The sequence below is a fragment of the Amblyomma americanum genome, chromosome 3 (assembly GCF_052857255.1).
Source record: "Amblyomma americanum isolate KBUSLIRL-KWMA chromosome 3, ASM5285725v1, whole genome shotgun sequence".
Taxonomy (NCBI): domain Eukaryota; kingdom Metazoa; phylum Arthropoda; class Arachnida; order Ixodida; family Ixodidae; genus Amblyomma; species Amblyomma americanum.
In genome coordinates, this window is record NC_135499.1 from 155647739 (window position 1) to 155671305 (window position 23567).

At 44.8% G+C, this 23567-nt stretch overlaps 1 protein-coding gene across 1 annotated transcript in view; it reads left to right on the forward strand.

Annotated features, from left to right (window-relative positions):
• Nucleotides 1-23092, forward strand: part of LOC144124190 (arylsulfatase B-like) — a 48054-nt gene extending 24962 nt beyond the window's left edge. The window contains exons 2-11 of the mRNA XM_077656841.1: nucleotides 6193-6312; nucleotides 8397-8556; nucleotides 11099-11208; nucleotides 14666-14776; nucleotides 16089-16214; nucleotides 17109-17235; nucleotides 18037-18339; nucleotides 19009-19199; nucleotides 20699-20965; nucleotides 22955-23092. Coding sequence (XP_077512967.1) covers nucleotides 6193-6312; nucleotides 8397-8556; nucleotides 11099-11208; nucleotides 14666-14776; nucleotides 16089-16214; nucleotides 17109-17235; nucleotides 18037-18339; nucleotides 19009-19199; nucleotides 20699-20965; nucleotides 22955-23092 — 1653 coding nt within the window. The remainder of the gene's footprint in view (nucleotides 1-6192; nucleotides 6313-8396; nucleotides 8557-11098; nucleotides 11209-14665; nucleotides 14777-16088; nucleotides 16215-17108; nucleotides 17236-18036; nucleotides 18340-19008; nucleotides 19200-20698; nucleotides 20966-22954) is intronic.
• The last annotated feature ends 475 nt before the right edge of the window (nucleotides 23093-23567 follow it).

The window sequence follows — 23567 nt, forward strand, 5'->3', positions numbered from 1 at the left end:
GTCGTGAATCTTTTTTGGTGCTTAAGTTTGCAGACTTGTGGTTTTTCACATCCAGAGATTCGGGTGCAAAGGCCAGAAAGCTTTTGGGGGGGCTGATATATCATATTGACGCCAATTTTTTCTGTATTTCTTTGTTCATTCTTCCAAGCTGCCGGCACGCCACTTTATCGCTTGGTTCGCCATGCAAGACGCGAACAGATTTATCTCATTGATCGAATCCAGGCAGAGCTGATTCTACGTTGTCCCAGAATTTTCTAGTAACTTTGCGCGGTTTGATCTCAAAGTTCGCTATCAGCGTCAAATTGAGCACCGCCGACAGTGGCGGGCATTCTGTTCGACGACCGCCTAGCACGCTCGTTGCTAGGCCGCCGCCGAGTGATTCAGTGCATTTTGGGCGCAAGTCATCCATAAATAAAGAGTTTTGTTTAGACGCCATTTTCGCTGTCGTTCTGCTCCCTGGATTGCAACCACCACTTCGTGACAATATTCACTCCGAATTTATGTTCACTCCAAATATTCACTCCGTGAGAAATTTTATGGAGGTAAGGAATCACCTCGACGTTCCTTGTTTCTACTGGGCTTTTGGCCGACACCTTCAATTGCCAAGCTTTCAACAACCTTTACCAGAAGAGAAGGTGGAAAGCCAGAAACTGTTAGTCGGTTTGCCTGCTAGGAAAGGCTTTCGTGCATGACGTGCGGGTAATGCCACGCTTTACCGATTTCGAGCATGCAGATTCTTATGGTAAAAGAACTTTTTGAGGCCTGGAAGCGTACTTCCAACACACGTCTATCGCGCAAAAACCTCAGTTCCAAGTCAAGGAATCTAATGGTCGTGTCAGATGGCACATCCTTGCTGAAAATCATGTTCTTACAACAGGTGCTAAAAACTTTTAAAATCTGGTCCGCTACATAGGTGAGCTGGTCAGTTGATGGTAAGCTTAAAATGATCAAAAAATCGTCAACGTATATCTAAAAGTTCTGATGACACGCGTGTCATGAAGTACGTCCCGAAGCACTGAGTCAAACTTTCCTAAAAACGCGTTACACAAGAAAAGAGCAACACTCGAACCAATACAAATGCCTTGTTTTTGTACAACATAATTGTCGCCAAGCTGTACAATAGTGGACCTAAGATACACCCTTAGAAGCTCTAGAGATGTTTTAGTGCAACTCCGTGTTTGTTCTGGAAGACAGTAGTCCTGTCATTTTCGATTAATTCACCCACAGCTTCTAAGAGCTAGTCCCGGGGTATTTAATATAAAAGGTCCTCAATACCAACTGAAAAAGCAGCGTTCGCTGTTGGAAAACCGCTGCTAAGGCTATCCGCAAGAGACAACAAGCTCCATACTGCACAAGGATCCGTTGGCACAAGTCTCTTGAACGCACGTTGCCAAAACATGGACACCATTTTCTGCCATGAGCCCTGTTCGGTGACTACGGCCTTAAATGGCTGCCGGGCTTCTGCGTCTCCGCAGTGAAGAAGGCACGAAACAAATGTTTGCTTGAATTTGCGGATCTCCTCCTCCACTCTATCCATATTGCACGTGATGGACGTTATTCACCTCATGCACGTAAAAGTGCACGTTATGCATGAAGCCCTTTCCGTGCAGGCGAACCGTCTAATATCTTGTGGTTTTCCGCTGTCTCTGCTGGTAGCGGTTGGTGAAAGCTTAGGAAGAAAGTTGAAGAAAGTTGAAGAAAGTGTCGGCCAAAAGCAAAGTAGAAACAAGGAACGTCGAGGTGATTCCTTATTTGCAAAAAAATTTATCGCTGGATGAAAAGAGTGTCGCAAAAATTTGGAGTGAATCTGGTGTTTCAGCCCACACAAGCTTTCTGGCCTTTGCATCTGAATCTCTGGATATGAAAAACCGGAAGCCTGCAGAACCAAGCATCAAAAGAGATTCACGAGGTGTGCTGTCGGTGTTGTGTATTCTATCGCCAGGTGCTGTGTAATAGTTTACATCGAGCAAACTGGCCAATGTTTGAGCGAACGGCTCAGAGAGTGTGCCAACTCCTGTCGCTAAGGTACAGGAAGCAACCTGGCATTGCATGTAAAAAAAAATGCAGTAACTGTTCATCTTTGTTTCACAGCACCAAAATAATTGGCAGATAAAAGACTGTAGAGAGGAAAGCGAGCTTCTCGAGGCGTTTCTAATCACAGAGAATGAGCTGACTTGATCAGTGATCCGTCCGTAGTTATCGCCGCGAAAGAGTGCCGTTTTCCATCTGCTGCTTGAATCATGACCTCAGTTAGTTTCCTTTTGCTTGTGGGCTTGCGCAGGAAGGTGGTTTTAAGTACGTGGTTGTGCCAATAATAAATCAGTTGTAAGTCCGGCGACTGTGTGTGTGTAAGTGGTTAGTCAGGTCCTGCGTTTTTTTTTTTGTTCGCAGGATATTTTCTCTTAAAGCTACGTCCGTGCAGCTCCAAATCATTTTCAAGTGTTTTTCATCTTGAGCTGCCGGTATTGTCCTTCTGCCACTTTGGCAGTTTTGCGAACCGAAAACTAAAAACTAAAAAGAGCACTCCTTCAGCTCAAGTGCTCGTGGAACTTGAGTTCGTGGCGTTCTGTGTACCCATACATTAATATTAAAAGCTTTGAAGTTACGGGCAATCCGAATGCAAATGGACGGAACAGCAGATGTTTACAGTTTTGGGGAGGTGACGATGACGGCCCGAGCAGCGTCGATAACCATAGCAAAAGCGGCTACAAACCTTAACGTTATCTGTAACTAGGCGCCAGATATAGCGTTAAACGGTAATGAACAATGAAACAGTGTCCAAATTATGACTCGGAAATTGAACTGAAAAGTGCCGATTTCGGGTAAGGGCCGCACCCCGCCAAAATTTAGAAAGAAAACATGTGGACCATACCCGAATATATCAGCTATATATTACCAACGCATGCTTGAAGATTTTTAGACATTTGTAACGCGGAGTGGGCCCATTTGTTCATGTTAATTTTCCTGTTAATTCCTTTTTTTGCCGCCGCGGTGGCTGAGCGGTTATGGCGCTCGGCTGCCGGCCCGAAAGACGCGGGTTCGATCCGGGCCGCGGCGGTCGAATTTCGATGAAGGCGAAATTCTAGAGGCCCGTGTGCTGTGCGATGTCAGTGCACGTAAAAGAAACCCAGGGGGTCGAAATTACCGGAGCCCTTCACTACGGCGGCCCTCATAGCCTGAGTCGCTTTGGGACGTTAAACCCTTATAAACCTAAACCTAAACCTTTTTTTTTTTTAATTGAGCAAACATGTCGCCACGAAGGTTTTTCGCTAACGTTTCAGGTCTTCAATCGTAATTATTATACCGGGCTCTCGTTTTATGCACAATTCGGTGCGAACTGATACGAAGTTACCTTGCATATTTTTTCACGCATAAGAAATTTATTCCTCAAAACTCAAAAAACACTGATCAATAAAAATTTATATAATTAAAAAGAAAAGAACCTAAATATTATACTTTTCTAGTATTTTCCTGCTTTGAACAGTGCACGAACAACTATAATCTCAATAAAGATGTACAATTTTATTGGCAATTTGCAGCACTTTTAAGGAAAACCTTTTTCAAGGGTTCACCCATATTATAGCTCTAAAGAAAATTTTTTTGGTATGACTACAAAACGACCTTTTAGATGTTTAGATGGAAAGGTATACGACAGAAATAAAGAAAAACATATGGCTCAAATGTTTGAGCCATATGCATAGTTTGCGTGATATATTGCGACACTTACAGTCCTGTCGCTCAAAACGCAGGAAGACAAACACTTGAAAGGAAGGCAGATGTTTTTAACGGCTTTTTGTGACTAATGGCAAGTATTGTTTTGCGATTCTCGCCGCGGTGGTAAGCTCGCTGCACTTAATTCCAGGCTAGGTATAATTATTGTGCCCACAAACCCTCCACCTGTCAGCAACAACGAATGTGCCGTACTGAAACTGCAACATAACAACTACTATCATGTTTTACCTTGCTATAGATACTCATAAAAAGCAGAATACTTCGACAAAGTGAAAATTTCAGTTATATTTGTTTTATGTTTGTAATTCAAAATTTCTGTTGTTCGGTGGTATGTTCAACTTTGAAAAATAACATTTCGTCATTGATAAAACAGGCATCACTCAGCGTTGTGTAAAAGTATAAAATTCTAGGGTAAAACGTCCCTCTGTGATGCATGGGCTATGCGGGACCCCGCAGTAATGTTCAGAGTTACGGAATAATTTCGATCACCTGGGGTTATATAACGCGCGCTGGCATTCCACAACCCGCATCCGCGGAGGCTGGAATGGCAACCAAGACCTCCGGCTCGCAAGCTGAGCGCCAAAACTACTGAGCCATCGTGATGATTTTAACAGACAACCGAAGAGAACGCGTCGTAATCCGGGCATAATTAGAGTCGATTTCTTCCTTAAAAAAACCTCCAAATTCAACAGGTTAATCAGCGACAATTGTCCATACTTTAAAAAGCGAATACAACTGATAAATTGGCAAGAATATCAAGGCGCACTCTGCGGTAATTATAAATGTCTTGTAAACATTTTCAGGCGAGTCCTTGCAAAAATCATTTATTCGTACCAAAAATTGAAGAGAATAGCACTACACAAACAATTTTATAAATGTTTTAATGCTCATAGAGGTTAATTTGTCTATAATATCTGCACAGAGTATAAAAATGAATAAAGTGGTCTTCATTATTGAAAATTGAAAAATGAAATTGGTTTTGGGGGAAAGGAACTGGTGCAATGGTGTGTCACATATTGGCGAGCACCAGAACCGCGCCTTAAGGGAAGGGATAAAGAAGGGAGTGAATGAACAATGAAAGTAGAGGTCTTCGGAATAATTTCGACCACCTGGGGATCTTTATCGTGCACTGACATCGCACAGCGCACGGGCGCCTTAGCGTTTCGCCTCCATTGAAACTCAGCCGTCGCGGTCGGGCTCGAACCCGGGAACTCCGGATCAGTAGTCGAATGCCCTAACCACTGAGCCACCGTGGCAGGTATTCTTTATTATCTGCCACTTAAAGTTCTTGCGATTCTGTGGTTTAAACTAGTTTGCACATTTTTGTGTTTCTGTCCGTACAAGATATGGCAGTGTGTATAACGCCTTTTTATGTCTCAATCATTAAACTAGAAGCTACGCGTAGTGACTATCCTTGCATAACGCGTCGGTTCACAACGCGCATCACACCACAAGTAGTTAAGTTTTCGTAGAATGCAGCTCGACATTTTTGTGCCTATAGCTTTTCCAGTCTCTTTGATAAAGACCTAGAAGGGTGGTGGCCTCTTGAGAGGCGCCTGGATCGAATCGGTTTGATGGCGCTCAACAACTCTCCAATTGGCACCTCAGAGTTTAGAACTATGTTTATAAATGTAATGATTTATTGTGAAATACTTAATAAATTAGGCAGCGCAAATTTCCCAAAAAACCTTATGTGCGCCAAATTTGCGCAATTTCAGAAACCAGGCACCATACAAACACGCAAAAAAAACAGGGGACGAAGTATACAAATTATCTCCTCCTAATATATTTCTATCTATTCATAACAGAAGCTGGCAACACAATAGATGTGCTCGAAAGAGCGGGAGTTCACAATGTGTTCGTACAAAAATAATACTTTCAAGTTGTCAGGCAACACGCTAAGAAATATTCGTCACATCTAAGATATCAGTTGGCCAGCCATTGTACGACTTCCTCTGAAATCGCCACTCGGGAAAACATTGTACAATGCGTCCCTGCTATTGATTTGCCCCTTCGCAAGATACAGGCAGGATGGCTGCTTGCGTTCCTGAGAAAAGAGTGGACATCAGCTTTCGAGCCAACTAAGAGGCACTTACTTACATTTAATTTTATGAGTATTGCGGCCATATATTTTTCTTTGGTTTAACTTGTGCTTCAACTTTCGGTTCTAATCACGAATGACATTTTGTGCACTGTTACGAATCGAAAGAGAAAGTTCCTAGGATTGCCCCCATTCAAAGTCGGTGAACCCTGCCAGTAATTTCTCTTGGCGACCGCTTTCACTTCATTTAGCGCCAAGCTGGCCAAGAATGGGAGCAATAAGCATTTAAGGCCTGCCATGCTGGAAAGATAACATTACCGTTAAATCTGTCCTCGGTTGGCCTGAGGAGGTAACGAAGTCACTTCAAGCAGCATATATTTGCACGCACATTGCAAACTATTCTGTCATACCGCTTGCAGGGGCGTCTATGCTGCGCCGAATGGCTCTCTGGCTTCTCATCGCCGGAAACACACTCGCTACCCCCAGCTGCTGCGAAAACCTCCCGACCACACATCGTATTCATCCTGGTCGATGACCTGGTGAGCGAAATAACTGAAGTTCTGCAATCAAAGCACCTTAATATTGGACGTCGGAAGCAGGTGGCGTCCAATCCGCGGCAGCTCCATATTCAACTGGTGTTTAGATCGAAGCTCAAGAAGGAAAAAAAACATTTTACGTTGCTAGTTGCACCAGTGTATTCAAATGTGGTTAATTTTCTTTTATTAGCCTCACGCACGCAGGAGTTTCCACCTCTGAGTCTGCTTCGTCTTTGGCGACCCGTTTCGCCATGTTCCTCGCTGACTATCTGGGCTTGCCACGATATACAATGAAACTACCAGCCAGCGATACCTACTAGGACGCACAAGCCACTTCCCGAATGCTGCGGCTAGATTTTTTTGACAGTTACTGCTTTTTTTTCGATTAGTCTTCACGTTGTACATAACGGCTCTTTTATAGGTCTCAAGCATTACACTAGAAGCTACGCGTCGAGAAATACTTTGCGAAACTCGTTGGTTCACAACATGTGTTCTGAGGCTGCAACGTTTATATTTTGATACGAAACCGGGCCAGAAGCAGCATGCACCAAATCACAATTTCACCAGCGCTGCGACTAGGAACAAGAACAGAGAAGGAAGACAAGGACAAGCGCTTGTCCTTGTCTTCCTTCTCTGTTCTTGTTCCTAGTCGCAGCGCTGGTGAAATTGTGAATATGTACCAACTAGCTCAAACCACCATTTTGCACCAAATCTTGCCCAAAAATGTGTGTAGAGAGAGAGAGATAAAGAGGAAAAGGGAAGGCAGGAATTTCAAACAGAAGGGTGTTTTGGTTGGCTACGCCGCGCTGGGGAAGAGGTATCACGGGATTGAGAAGGGACAAGGGGCACAGTCACAATTGGTCCCTCAAGCCAGCCGCTCTCAGGAAGCAAAACAGTGTCTTGTAGGTCTTGGGGGACGTCGACTGCTGTGGCCCCGGTCCGAGGATTTTATTTTCTGTAAAAGGGCGAGGCTCTAGGCGGTCCAGAGCACAGCGCAGCGTAGGTTTTTTATGGGTATATCAAGACGTGGTTTAAAGGCGAGGTCAGGAAGAGCCTCAATACTGGATAGGTTGCCAAACGAACAGGAGGCGTCATCTCTGCAGAAGGACTGTGGGGGAAGGTAAATTGTACCTCTATGAGACGAGTTGTGAAATTAGCTAACTTTATGAATTGGTTGTAAAACTATAGAAAAGTATAGCAGCTGCTCGACAGGTGGGCATTCGCCTATGTTGCGAGAATCTCGGATCTTCTGTGGTAATAAAATATGTTTCAGCCTTTAGAGGAGATTAGGCACCGTTTACATGTGAAGCTCAGTGCGACACGTTGCCTACAGAAAATACGTTCAAATCGATAAAGCTCAGAGCAGCCCCTAAACTGAAGTGTTCTACACTGTACTGCAAACAGCTTTGTTCTGGCTGCGTGTTGTGTAAGGGCAGCTCAAGTGGATTTTCGAGCATTATACACAGCTTTTAGTTAAACTTTTTCAATTTTTCACTCCAAGCCATGCCCTTGAAGTGAACATAAAAGATGACGCAGCAAGAGTGAGGTAAGCGAACGTTGCACTGAATTCAGTGGCTGAATTTTTCGCTTGTACGCGGTAGTGATTACGGGCCAGACATAATATGCCAACCTGCTTCTTTGCGCATGTTCTGCGGATCATTTAAGGAGGACCCCTTTTGTGGTGTGTCGAATCGCTTTCGAGAAAGACACGTTCTGCGAACCCGCAGCGCGTTTGTGATGCAGTTTATAAGATTTCGCATGTGCTTTATTTATAAAACTGCGCTGTTTTAATACTTCTGCATTGTGCTTTGTAACTATACAGCGTAAACTTTGTGACTATACACCGTTTCGATCAATTATTAAGACACTGAAACTGAGGGAAGACGTCGGCGTATAAAAGTGGACGAATGCAAAAGAACACGAATTTAGAATTACGACATATAACGCCACGATTACAATTTTTTTTGATGAGAAAGTCTGTTAAAATGAATCACTGCATCAACTTGAGCGCACCGTCAGGAACCCAGCTGGTCAAAACTTCTACGCACTATTATCTGATTACAGAAAGATAACATGATTGTATGCAGGGTTGGGCCGACACCAGCTTGCACGGCTCGACGCAGATTCCAACGCCCAATCTGGACTCCCTGGCGAGCACGGGAGTGCTTCTGAACAACTACTACCCGCAGCTGTTGTGCACGCCTTCAAGGCCGACGCTAATGGCGGGGCTGTATCCAATCCACCATGGTGGGTGCCTTCGTTGCTAATAACAAAAACTACTCCGTCCGGACAAAGCTTGCGCAAAGAATAGTGGTGATTGCTTACGAGAAAACTGCAGTTCCCTGATGATCATGTTTTGATTTTAATGGTGAATGGGCACCTTGACCGAGAGCCACGAATAAGGCATTTGGCGTACACCGTGTAGCGTGACAAGGGTGAAAGACAAGCTTTACCTTCCATTTCACTCTGAAGAGCGACGAATGAGGCCAAGAGGAAGGTATTACGTATGAAAAAACCGCTGAGCATTCGGCGGCGCGCGAAATTGAACCCCGTGACCAGAGCTTGCGTGGCAGATCCACAAATTATCCTGCCACCGCTCCGGCACATAGAAAATTTGAATGTACTGCTGCAATCTTCTTTTTCGTGCGATGAGCAAATGGGAGCTCGTAAATACCGTGGGTAGCGCTTGTCATGCGGTGAAAAGACAGCTGACGGTATATTAAAGTGACGGAATGAATTCCATGAGAACGCGAACATAGGAGGTGCCAGCTGAGAGACAGCTGGGTGGATAGGATAAAGTTTTCGGGGATAAGGTAGTAGCAGCTTACACCAGACAAGGTTGACTGGAGGTCAGGTGGAGAGATCTCCGTCCTGCAGGGGAAGTTTTCAGGCTGATGATGGTGACAAATACAAATGCTCGTACTACAGGTAACTTCACCTGTCAACTCGCTATCATACACTTCCCGCCCACACGTGTCAACGTTCGCATCGCCTGATTTTTTTCTGTAAGTTCCCAGCGGTGCTTGTCATGCTTTTAAGTTCAGGTTAATTAAACATTAGTTTCTCTACTTGGTATCTTCTAGCCTAAAAACTACAACATGTATTAGGATTTCTTTGCAGCGACGCATCTTCGTTTTAAGAAAAAAACTCATAGGATGTTTACCACATGGTGTAACGCTAAATACAAGCAACAGATGCTTGCGTTGACCAATATAGTTCTGTTTGTTCATTACTATCTGTCTTGCTCATTCTTAGAATATGCGTGACATCACTATGCTGTCACTCATGAGGTCACTGTGGTCGAACCACTCAGCATGGCACGTTGCAGTGACGTCACACATGACGTCACTTCACGCCGACCAATCAGCCTGGCACGGAGTAGCACAGACAGCGCGGAACTGGTAAGAGACCCCTGCAACGCTGTCGCTTTGAAACCAACTTTTTTTACAGCAATGGACATAAACATTGTTTGGTGTTCCCGCTCTTCGCAGTGGCAAGCATTTGGCACCACCGGCCTTTTATGCGATAGCCTAAGCAGCTCGCCAGGCCATTTGGCAGTGCCGCTCTCTCGTGTCAGAGCTGATTACGTTACATATCAGGACATCATTAACGCCACTTGTTCGGTGATCATCACAAGCGTGTCGCATCATGACTGGTCATGACTAAGCGAGCATGATGTCACATATCGCGGTGACGTCAGAGAACCGAAAGTGAGCCAGAAGTTACGCCAGCGAAGCGGAAGTGTTCTATTAATTAAAGCCCCGACGGGTTCATGGTGCCGTCGGAACCCAGATTAGTCATTTTCTATGCATCCGCTAATTTTAGCCCCAATGGGGCTTTTATGCTTATGCTTAATAAACACATATAACCAAAACTGATAGCAGTTTTGATCAGCTGCCAAAGTTGACACAAAACTTACTACTCAGCGACCGAAGCTGACACAAAGTAACACTTGAGCTCAAGGCTCGCACTTAACGCCTTCCCGAAAGCAGTGGCCAGTCACTTCACTCAGCTAAGCCTCACCTAGAATACTCATAACTCCACACGACATGCACTTATATATAGCACGCCCGAAATTTCTAGATGGGCGCGGCAGTGCTCAGAGAGAGAGTACGCGGCGCGGCACGCTATAACCCGCGTCTTTACCTTTGTCCTCTCGGCAGGGATCCAACCGTGTTGAACCATCTTTCGGTACACGCCGCTTCTCCAAGGTCGCAGAGAGTAGAAGGCCAGGCCCGTGCGCTGAGACACGCTTGCTAGCGCGGGCGCCTTCGAGTGTTCTTGAAAAATATTTTTGCCCTTTTTCAGCGGCTGGCGCGCCGCAAACGTGCAGCGTTATTTACCATAGCGGCCTTGCTATGTGCTTTCGCAAAAACAGGCGCGGCGCGTGCTCTGCGGTAGCCAGAATCCAATGTGGTCTGATTTCTTCGCGCCAGGTTTAAACTGCAGCCCGTAAGATAAAGGCATCGCCATATGTAATAGCGTAAAAATGTACTCCGACTTAATGGAAGGACGCTAAGAAGACAGGAAAAGGAGTCGCTCTTCTGCCCAAAAACTATGAGAACTGTGTGGTCCACACAATTAATATCGGTCCTTTAACGAATAACTTGTGGTTTTTCATTTTAACGGGGTCCTTGGGCAGTAGTACTAAGCGTGGAGAATTACAGACACGAGCCGAGGCTTGTTTCTTGTATCCGTAGCAAAGAACTATTCAAAGAATCACTGAAACATTCAAGGATACAGAAGCTTTGACTAACATTTGAGACCTTCCTTCTTGTTATAAATGCAGGCCTTCACGACGCCTTGGTTGGTGCACCAGAAGGCGGCTTAGCCCTTGACTTCAAGATTATGCCGCAACATTTCAAGAACCTCGGATACGAAACTCATCTCGTAGGAAAGGTAAACTCAAGTACCGCTTAGATGTACTAGAGAGTACAGGTGTGCGCCGTGTCGGTTTCGAACGGCGGCGGCGTGGCGGTCGTTTCTTGTCGGCAGCGGCTGCGTCTGCGGCGGCGCAAGGCCATTTTTCGACACCGGCGGCGTGAAAAGCTAAACCACAAATTTAAGAAGCTATTTCGCTGCAGCCTTCTTTGGTAAACTGGTTGAAATTTTAGAGCTTTTCGTACTAAGGGCTCAGAACACATTACAGAGGGGTTTGAGGGTGAGAGAAATGCAAAATGATCTGTAAATCTTTTGTTTTTTATCACCACATTTAAAAAAAATTAGGCAAATATCACAAGCGCGTATGTTGATTGTGTTATATTTCTTGCTCACGAACGTGCAGAATATTTCTTGTTTTCTGTGTCGTAGTCGCAATTGTTTTCTTGTTTGCTATCCTTCTGTTATATTGGTAATTTTCAATTGCGCGGAATCAGTGAATTCGTCTAGAATTGTTAATACTGTACCGACGCACGCGACACTCGATATCTTAATCGTACTACCACTTGTTCTAAATGTGTTTGTGGTTATGCATTGTTCTTTAAATAAAAAGAAGCAGACCTGTTCTATGACCAACTTTTGCTTGCTTCAGCCCTTTACCTGTCAACCAATCAGTAGATGCTATAACACAAACATTTCAGTCTGGACAGTTTGTGAAATCACTTGTTCTGAATATCAATCACCATTTGTTTAAGGTAACTGTTCTTATAAGGGTCTTTTCACGAAATAAAAAAAAATACTTTTTTTGCAGCAGCAGGTGAACATTTTTCTGGCCAAGATATGTTACGGTGCGTTACTGCAGTTTTGTGACATATTGCTGATTCCACCCGCAGCCACAGTGGCCGCGACCCTCAAGACTTGATTTCGGCGTTCCGAAACCGTTGTTTCTTCATGTTGCGCATTTTAAGTAGTTTCGGAATGCCACGTCGCGTTGTCCGGTGACGATACGCATGCGCAGACGAGCGGAGAGCAGGGTTTCTTTTGTTTGTTTTGTGTTCATTCATTGGAACACGTACACTTGATATGTTGATTCCTTGACATGATTATATGCCTCAGACAAGAAAAAGAATTAAACAAGACGAAACCACATCTCAAACGCAGCTAGATTAGCGGGAAAAATCTATTTATACTTAAAGAGCGCGCCATCGCGCCGAGTGAAAACGTCAGCGGCGGCGGCGGCGGCGGCGGCGGCGGCGCAGCCCGGGCAGCCGGCGGCGGCGAGCCGATGCCTCGGCGCACACCTCTACTCGAGAGCCGCCAACTTACCGCCTTAGCACAGACTGCTCAAGATATGAATGCCACGCACCGGTCTTCGCATGCGTGAAGTCAATTTTCTAGCATGTCATGCTGAGACTAATTGCAAAGAAATCTAGGTCAACAAAACAGGAGATACATGTTACATTGCAACGTTTATCTCCGATAATAAGATTAGGCACAGCGCAAAATAATGGCCAAATATTCAACCGGAATTCTTCAGATACAAAGGGAGCCACCGTTTATTAAGTTTAGCAGGCTAAACTTTCAATTCGCACATGGAATCGGTAAAACCTTGTCACCTCTCTCGAATTGTTTTCCGATGGTGGGCTTGCTAGAGGTCGTCTGAATGCTCCTTGTTTCGAAAAGCTACTAAACGGCCGGTATAATGCCGTTGTAATCGTAAGTTGGAGATGAATCTTGTATAGGCACTTTTAGCTTAAAAAGTTATGGGTGAACCTATGATCTACTTCAAACTCTGTCAGCTCGGCTTTTCTATGGTTTCTTTTTTACGCTTACTATGGTCCGCATTTCCTTACCACACATACTCCCTGCTACTGTCGGCCAACCTGAAACATTTTGCTGAAAACTATTCGTACATAACATAAAATTCGACCTGTCGGCACCGCTTAACACATGAGTGGTGCGAAGACAGTTAGTTTAGCGACTACTTTCAAACTTTGCAAGCTTTCTCTGTTGCCATGTGCACTTCAGTTACTGTAGTAATTTTCCATCTGAGACATAAGTTTCACGATTTTGATGACAATTTCAAAATGAAAGCGGCAGTGAGTAGCGCTCTTTGAAATATATGACGCTGCTTAGTTCGCATGGCGAGTATACCGTTGAGATCTAGCCGATACAGGCTTATACGTAGACAGCCCACTCATTACAAGTGGACACAATCAATGCCATAGAAATTTCGAATAAAGCGAGCATTCTAAGCAAGAAACAAAGAAAAACCAAATTGAATAACTAGTCTTTATAAGTGGCCCACCGAGCAAAGCTATCAAGCTGTCGCATGCGAGGATTGCAGCTTTCTGTCATATAGTAGATGCCCTCAGCAATATGGCAGATTTTGTGAATCTCTGCTCTTGTAAAGGCCATATAGATACTCTTTCAGCTAAACATTTCACCCCTTCAAAAAACCAACAAAGCCCCCTACGATGATTTGACTAATCAACGCCTGTAGACAATCGTCTTGTCGAAGTCAGAATTTTTTTTACATGCGCATGATTGACTACTAACAAATACAAAATACCTGTCAGTTTTCTCCTCAAATTTACCACAAAATTTTAATTTTAAAAGTTGTGAGGTATGCTAAGAGATTAATATCGCCGTTGTTTCCTTCAAAGCAACTTTATTGTGGTCCTTTATTTTTCTGTTTAACGTAAACATCGTGACAGTTAAAAATTATCATGTCGCTTAACGTGTCATATGCTCTAAATTGGAGCAGTTTGGCTACCCAAAGCCACAATGATTGGGAAGGCCATCGCCCACATCAGTCTTACTGCGACGAGCGCCAGCGATTCACTTGCTTAGAATCATGATAATGCTGCAAGGTCATCAACGCGGTGCTGCAATGAAAAGGCATGTGCAAGGCCGTCAAACGGCTATGACATGGGCGTGCTCCTCACTACGAGGAAAAATAATATTTCTATTAGGATGAACCGCGCTTCTTTTTCAGGTACAACCACGGCGCTGCATCGTAACCTAACTGAGGAAGCTACTGTATCTAAATTGTGCCCCTTTATTGTTTACCAAACTCGAAAGAACTATAAAGAAATTTCGATTAATTCAATTTGTATAGTATGTTATATTGCGAGCTGCGTCAGTGATATCTTAACGGTTTGTTCAAAGCGTCGAACTCGTATTCCGCGCAAACGTAGCAAGAGCGATCAGAGTCGGCTCAGCAAGTACAGTCGGGGACAAAAGTCTCTGAACCACGGGCTTCGTAAACGAAGCTAATAGCTCTATTTTTATTAGCCGGGTGGTCACCAAGTTTGTGGAGGTGAAAGTTTTTCACATCTGTTCACCCTCAACAATTGTGACGTGCACTCTGTGGTTAATGAAGCCATCGGCTTCGTTTATGGCGCACGTGGTCCACAGACCTTTCTCCCGCACTGTACAATCAATGAGGTTTTTCTCGTGATTCTTGTCTTCGCAGTGGCACCTGGGCTACAAAAGCATAAGTTACACGCCCACAAGACGAGGATTCGACAGCTTTTTCGGCTACCATAACGGATTCAACGATTATTATGACCACATCTTGGAATCGGTTAGTATTTTAACCGCAGTTCGACACCATTTATTTGGCATATTGTACTCATACCTGATAAATTGACTCACTCTTGATCAGAATATATTTCTGAAGCCACTTTATTTACATGAATGTAAGCAAGAAGGCATGCAGCTGGAAGTACAAGAGTTGTTTCTGTGCGACGCACCCACATACTTTATGCTACGGGTCTCAATGCATTCAGAATTGTGCAACAACGTTCGATTATGCGCATAGTCATTATGCGCATAGATAATGTCATAGGCGCAGAACAGATGTTCAAATGAAATCAAATCCAATTTTATTTTCTCTCTTAAGTAGAAAAAGCGGGGCAGGGTACAAGTTTGCTAATTACGGCTTGACAAGCCCGGCCCCCTCTTAATCAAGTCCCAATAATTGCATGGTGACCTTTCCCAGGACAGAAACAAAAAACAGCCTCCAAATAAATTCAATCAGTGTCTCCTCTGGTTTTATTCGTTCGACAATGAAGACAGCAGTCCAAAAGGCAAAAAAAGGAGTCCCTTGTATGGTTCTTCAGCACGCCCCGATGCATCACAATGTAAAACCGCCGCGGTGGCTCAATGGTTATGGTGCTCGGCTGCTGACCAGAAAGACGCTGGTTCGATCCCGGCTGCGGCGGTCGAATTTCGATGGAGGCGAAATTTTAGAGGCCCACGCACTGCACGATGCCAGCGCATGTCAATGAACTCCAAGTGGTCGAAATTTCCGGAGCCCTTCACTACGGCGTCCCTCATAGCCTGAATCGCTTTGGTACGTTAACCCGAAATAAACCAAACCAACCAACCAAACATCAGAGTGTAAGCTAAGACAATATGACTAGTTAGTTGAGATTGCGCTTCACACGCACTGTAAAGAATACGAGACTCCTAGCCAGTACATACCTTGAGTGAACAGTGAAGGTTTTGTTTAATCTTCTTTATTTCAAACAATAAACGACAGATAGGTCACGTAGGCGCGTAAAAATCTACTGTGAATTTTTATTCTTATATTTATTACCTCTGATTACTGCGTCAGTGCTTATAAGGAATGATTAAGGCAACACTTATACGTTGACGACTTTGCAAATGATTTGCTTTGCAGAAGTGAAGATCACAGGAAGACCGGTGGCTAGATTATATTCTTCGCATTCACCAAATTTTTAGCGCATTTACACGCTGCGTCTTCTAGCTTTCCTACTCCGTCTCGCCACGCGATGTGTTTGAAGTAACTGACTTCCAATTATCTGACTTCACTACTAGCAACGATTTCATGCATGGCTCGGTCGTCCATAAGGATTCCTTTCTACTCGCAGAAGGGGCATAGGGGACTCGACTTTTGGTACAATACTCAACCTCTCGGGATGGAAGACGGAAACTATACCACAACACGGCTCACTGAGCAGGCAGTATCTGTCATAAAGGGCAGAAATACATCAAAGGTAAGAGATCCTGCTTTGGTACTGAAGTTTGTATATGTAGCGTTCCAGAAAATGCACGTATCGAGGCGAAACATTCAGGCTAACTTTAAATGCAAGTAAACAAAAGAAATAGACCTATTTACCTTACAAAGATGAAGTCCCGAGCATCAGAGCAAGTATGGAGATATTAACGAAGGCTTTAACTTCACGCAACCTAGAGATATTCAATAGGTGCTAGTGCTGAACATTTATTGAGGAGTGCACAGCGCAACTGCGCGTTGGGAAAAAACCATTGAAAGCTGTCTGACAAACTGATTACGAAGACCAACGGCATCACCATCGCCGTAAGAACTGTAGTATGTCATATCAGCAAATATGTGCATTTACTTGCTAAAGAAAGTTAATTCTGCTCACGTAGACATAACCAGGGCTCCTCGGTCATTCCAGTTGCGAAACTAAGGAAATATCCTTCTCTTAATGGGTGTTTCTTGTGGCCAGGTCACGGATATTAACACAGGGTGGCGCCGTCTATGAGTTGGGAACTAAACCGGAACTTTCCCTTACCCGCAATATTTGTGTTTTGAGCACCTCTCAACACCTCCCCTGTATACCAGTGGTGGCATGACAGCCTACCAACCTCAGGGTCTTTACCCAATTAGACCACCACATTTTAATACGTTGTACCCTATGGGGAGTTCCTGAACTCCCTATGAGCTTTCAGTGCACTCGTGAAGCGAGGGCGGCACGGAATGAACTGCCACCACGCCAACTTCGCACCTGAAAAAAAAAAACATTATGTGCTGGAGTTTTTATTACAGGAAATCGTCTGTCCATAACGCCCCTGCCGCAATCGCAGCGGAAGTGCTTTTCTCAGTGGGCGTTTGTAAACACTCTTGCCACCAACGTTCATTACAGCCCCTGTTCTTGCTAATGGCCCACCAAGCCACCCATAGCGCCTGCGAGCCACACGTGCTGCAGGCTCCAGAAGAAAACGTTGCCAAGTTCTCGTACAAAGGAGATCCGAAGAGAACCATCTACGCAGGTGAGTACGTACCATGCAAAGAAATTAATATTTTGTAATTGGGCTGGTTGATCAACACAAAGAAAAATTTATACCTGATGCTATATGAACGCGTACGTATATTGGCACGTTTGACAGAAATATGTGCACAAGACACAAAACGCGATAACACAAAGAAAAGAAAGAAGTTCCAAATAGAAAAAAAGACAATCAAAATAAATAAAGCATATTTATTTCAAAGTTAACAGGTAAAAATAGCCGTTAGGTGAAACTTAAGACCTGGAATTTCCTCTCTAATAGGCTTCTACCACGGTAAAAGTGATATTCTGCTTTGAGAGCAGCAGGAAAAAAATTTGCTTTTCCTTCCGGAGTGCGCGAAACTTTGTGTGCATCCAATCATCATCTTCCTATGCAGCCACTTACGGTATTTTGCTCCTATTCTCGCTTAATAATGCAGGTTACGTTTAAGCTAGTAATGGGTTATTTTGATTCAGAACAGCTTTAAAATTCAAGCGAAATTAAAGTTGAGGAGATTATTTTTGTCTAGCGCTCGCCAAAAATTGGCCGCCCTGATTTTCGTAATGAAAGTAGTTAAAGCGCCGTAAGTTTCTTTGATTCGCCTTATATATTAATTAATATGCTAATGGCTTTGCACCATCCTTCTTCGACAACGAACTTATTTGTGTACCAACAAACAACCTTTCAGTATCTAATTGTTGTGGCAAAGTCGAAATATCGCATATTTTGCCAAACACTTGCAGGTCGCTTATTTTTTTTGGATAAACTGCTCAACAACACTAATTTTCTGGTCTCGCTCCGAAGGTATGGTAGATGCCCTGGACCAGTCGGTTGGGGCGTTGTTTGAAGCGCTCCATGAAACTGGCATGCTTGAGGACACAGTGCTGGTGTTCAGCTCAGACAACGGCGGGCATCCATATGGCTCCGGAGAGCCACGTCCAAACTCTGGATTCAACTGGCCATTGCGCGGGTCCAAGCTGACGCTCTGGGAAGGCGGGATCCGCTGCGCTGCCTTTGTATGGAGCCCGCTGCTAAAGAACAGCCCCAGGGTCTCGTCCCAACTGATGCACATCTCCGATTGGCTGCCCACGCTGTTCTCCGTAGCCGGCAAGATGCGAAAACGGATGCACCATAGTACCGGCGGTACTCAATGTACAGTTCCTTGTAAGGGCAGGTTCCAGTGCTTCTTAGGCTGTACCCCCTGCCAGTTCTAGCTCACAGTCCCGACGCGAATCCATTCTGGGACAAGTTATTCTTAATACGATGCTGTGCTACCGCAAGATACTGCTATCGCTATAATAAATCTTCGTACAGGTCCACTGCCAGTGGTGGTGTCGACTATCAGCCAAGCAGCCAGCAATAGGCGGCCTTCAGCGACTAGTGTTTGAAATAGCTTGCATAGGTGCACCCGAATGGCGAAAGAGACGTGAAAATCAGCTATCGTGCACAAAATTGCCCAGTCATTGCGTCGAATTTCGATGCACCATTCATGTAAGCGTCTCGCCACAGGTATGATCAAAGGGCTCCCAAGTCCTGGGAGCAGTTCGTCTGGCCTTCTCTCTAAAAAAAAAAAATGCTGCAAAACTGCTGTAACAAATTTACGGTACAAATATTTAAATGCGTGTCCTCTCCATAGCCCTTAGTAAGGAAGACGTCATAGCACGTGATTTGCGTGAATGCAGCTTCTTGCTAATTATCGAGATTTCATAACTAAATAAAGCTCGTACTCCGTTACCAAGAAGAAAAGTATTCGCTTTTCCTTGTCTTTTGCTGCAGGAGGAGATGTCCAAGCACTTGGACCACTTGACGGCGTGGACATGTGGCACGCGCTGTCCGAGGGCGTGGCATCTTCGCGCAAAGAGCTGCTCCACGACATCGACCGCGAGAAAAGATACGCTGCCCTTCGTCACGGCGATTACAAGTTGGTGATAGGAAGTTACGGAGACCCCTGGGACAACCGCAGTCAGGTTTCCAATGTCTTTTGTCCTTAGTAGTTTTTCAGCTGCGATAGCCTGATCGAGGCAGCCAGATGCTCACGGGCAGGATTAACGTGCCGGGTTTCGCATACCAGCGAGTAAATAACCCTTTAAAGGTGTGTAATTTCAAGTATGAAACCTGATTCTAAGTTTGGGTACGTGCAATCTATGTAACCCACTCAATCGATAAGTGAGACTTCCCACACTCGCGCAACTTTTTCTGACAGACTGCAGGTTCAGGTCGACAGAAGAAGACCTCATTCGAGCAAATAATGCATCACGGGAACGCTTTTACTTTCGACAGAAATGCTGCTAACTCCCCTTCTCGCCAGAAGGTGGCGCATACTTTCGAAATCGCTATGAAATTGACCGAAAACTGACGCGGCCTGAGATGGATTCGAACTCATGCTGGCGCGATACAAGTAGCTCGCTAGTCTTATCCCTGAGACCCCTAGGCCACCACCGCATAGCTGAGAACGGTGTTTGTTTCAAGCATTTCTAAGCATGAACCGCACTTGCTACTCCTGAGTAGGCCCCATTGAACGGCATTCAGTATGACAATATCAATAGTATGACAATATCAGTATGACAAATCAATAGAATTAATTCAGATAGATCAACTGGCTTTTCTTCGAAAAGCGCAGAAGGTTGTTTCAGTGGCGTACTTCAGTTTCCACTAAGAAAGTGTCGTCGCACGCTACAATAAAGCGTATTCATCGCGTGAGTAATGCTTGACCGATCAATACATCAGGAAACGGGGGCGGACGGATGCAACCAACTGCTTCGCAAGTTTGCATACTGTTCGACCCTGAAAAGTGTGGAGAATGCAGGGCCGCGACCGGAATGGAATAAATATTCATTAGCGCTTCATTTGCCCATGTTGACGCAAGGCTGGTGAATATTCCGCGTTGTCGATCGGCTTGACACAAAGAGGTTAAAAGTGGATGGTTTATAATGAGCATTGTTTTACTGGCATTAGTGATAGAATACTTCGCGTTCTAACGAAAAGAATTCGTTTTTCATTGTTCGCGTGCTACTTCACGCAAATTATTCTTGTTTTCCGCATCACCAGTTCCATGACAGTTTTACCTGTGATCGCATACATGTCTTCTATTGTGCAAGGTAAAACTTCATATAAACTGCCTCCGGAGTCTGGAACATCCGAAAGAAACAAATATCATTGAACATCAAATCACGGGCGCATATTTGCGCTTGCTTTTCTTTCACACAGAGTGGCCAAACGTCTTCGCCAGAAATCGCTGGCTACGTGAAAAAAATTTACAGGAAACTTTGCATTTCAGCTTCATACCAAATAACCTAACAGCGTGGAATCAGTATCTGGTGGATACGCGACATGTGGCTGTAAAGGACAAATTTCGGAACGCCGAAGATATTTCACTTTTTATTTCAAAACCGTGTTTAGTTAACTTAACGCTCGGTCTGACCACATTTAGAAGGCGTAGTAACTCCTCCCAAACACTTCCCCGTAGGTTGTAGGGAGGAACCGCCCCCGAGACGATCTGGATGAGTTACAAAGCCGAAGCAGGACGGCGGCCGTGCTGCGGCGTTTCTACGGGGACCAGCGCCTCTTCGAGCAAGGCGGCGAAGAGAACTGGAGGCGCATAGCGACCGTAAATTGTGGAAGCAGTGGTGGGGCTACAGCAACTTCGAACTTTGCCGCCGGCCAGCCGTACTATCTTTTCAACCTGGCGGAAGACCCGTGTGAGCTGCATAACCTGGCCAATGAAAGTTTCTCGGTGAGAATATGGCGTTTTCCGCGCACCGCATACGTCGTGAAACCAGAATTATGAAATTGGCATCTCTGATAACAAGCGTTCACCTCTTAGGGACAGTCGGAAATCCTATGCGAAGTAAACAAGATTCTATGACAGGTGCCTTCGAGAAACGGTCAAAGGGGTACGAGTTACTCTGACTATGGTAGAGAAGTTGATAAAGTGCCTCAAAGCATTATTAAATGTGTGAGAAAAGAGCGGGAAAGGTAGCTTATTACTGAAAAAAATTAGGAGTCCAGTGCAGTGTTCACTCAAATAAACAGCAGCTTGTTTGGGAAAGAGCAATGATAGTAGATCCAATAGCTTATGAACATTGAGTCATTCAAAGTACCGGAATTGAGTTGAAGATTCAAGCTCTGCAACTAGCTAACACAGTGCTTTTTCAGTGGCGAAAAACTCGCGAGCCCACCGAGTTCCGATGACTATAACTTGAGAGCGACAGTATTTCATTTCACTAGCCCGACCATCTGATCATAGAGCCCTTTTCATGGCATCGGCGTTTGCGCTGTTTGCCCGCTTCCATCTGCTCCGGACTTTATGGATTCATAATGCAACGGCACACAAACTCCGGTAACGCTTCTCAGTTGTGTCTAAAGATCAGCTTTTTCGATTACACCTAGGACGGCCCGTGCGTTTTACCCCTGCAGTTGGTGCATCAAGTGCTTTAAAATTACAGCCACCTATTCAGTGAGTTTAAGCGAGCACAAAGCAGCAACAGGAATTTAAAGTTGGTTTCTGAGGGAAGTAAATTTTGCAGTAACTGTCTCACGTATCTCGGTGGACACCCGAATCGCGACGTAAGGGAAGAGATAAAAGAGGAAGTGAAAGAAGAAAATAAGAAAGAGGTGCCCTTGGGGGGGGGGGGGGGGAACTCCGGAATAATTTCGAACACCTCTGGGTCTTTAATCTGCACTGACATCTCACAGCAAACGGACGCCTTTCAGCGTTTCATCTTCATCGAAACGCAGCCGCCGCGGCCGGGTTCTAACCCGGGAACTCCGGCGCAATAGCCCAGAGCGCTACCCCCTGAACCACCGTGGCGTTGTGAGCGGTCAGCACATGTTCGTTTTTGCGCACGGCTTGCCGTCGCTCTACTAATTACGCGCCGTTGGTTTTCTTTAAGTGGATATTTATTTCTCGTGCTGTCGACGAAATAAAAATAGGTGATTAATAAGGTCCATGTCCTGAGGCTATTGGTAGGATTGTTTTTCTTAAATACCCTTTTTTTCGCACTTGTTAATTTTACGTTGTTTTGTACACTTGTGTTTGTTTCCGGATGAAAGGCAGTCGCCGCATTATGTACCACTTCCTTCTTCGCTTCCAGTAGGTTGCTGGCAGTATTACATAAAGGCTGAATGAAAGATTGGGCGCAGACATTGGCGCTTAATAACCTACATGACAACATGTTGCAGACATATTGCAAGGTAATTGACGTTGACTCCATTCGGTTCCCACTGGTCGCGGAAGACACCGGAGCTTGCATACTAGAGCAATCCCAATCAATTTTTGCGCACCCCACGCCTTGTGTCTCCCTGAAGCGGTATTGCACTCAAGTTATAGCTATGCCTTAGTGAATAATCAAGAGCGAACGCGGCTTCAGTCAACAACCAAAGGCGGAAAGGGCAAAAAGCATCCCACGACCAGTTTGATAATGCTCACATTATACCGGTTCCTAAGCCAATAAAGAACAATTAGATACGCTGTGTCACCGAAATCAAGGGCTGGAGGCTGTTAAAAAAGCAGGTGCACCAAAGCAGCTGTTGAAGTAACGAAAGAAAAATGAACTTATTCAAAAATTTCTCCTGCACCAATGAGGGGAATCAGCACAATATAAAAGCATCCTTTTGATTAGGCAGACAAGGAACGTCCCTTGGATTGATGAATAAAGATTGTTACAGTGACGTACACGTGAAAGAATCTCTAACAGTTTCCTTTTCCGTTCCTTACCTTCAGGTCCTTTCTTCAATGCTGAAGAAGCTGAGTCTTTACAACGAGACCACTGTCCCAGCTGTCAGCAACGATCCTGATCCAAGGGGATTCCCCGAGAACAATAATAATATCTGGATGCCATGGGTGTCTGAAGAAGCATGAAAGATGCCAAGACGTCGTCTATGAAATGAAAGATGCACTCAGAAAAACTGAATAAAAAACTAAAAGACAGTTACTAGAGTGTGATTCGAATGCTCGAGCTTTACGTGTGGTGTGAGACAAATTAATTTTGTTGCGAAAGCTACTTGGGCTACGAACTCGCAGTTTCGTCGTGATCGCATTCGCACCTTTGTCGCACAGCACCATGTGACCAACCGCGTGACGAATCACGTGGCAACCACTAGCCAGACAACCAGACGATCCTGGACTTGCAGTCGAGATTAACCAAGGGTAACCAAGCTATGCCTTAGCTTTCGCTACATATATCTGGCATGGCCGAGCTAAGCCACTGCCAATTTTTTTATTCTGTTCTCGTATTAGCTAGTCGGCTTCTCTTCGATGTTTGGCTCGATGAACCCAGATTCGGGTCACCTTGGGCACCATTACCCTTCCATATAATTTGGTAGGCTTTCTCACC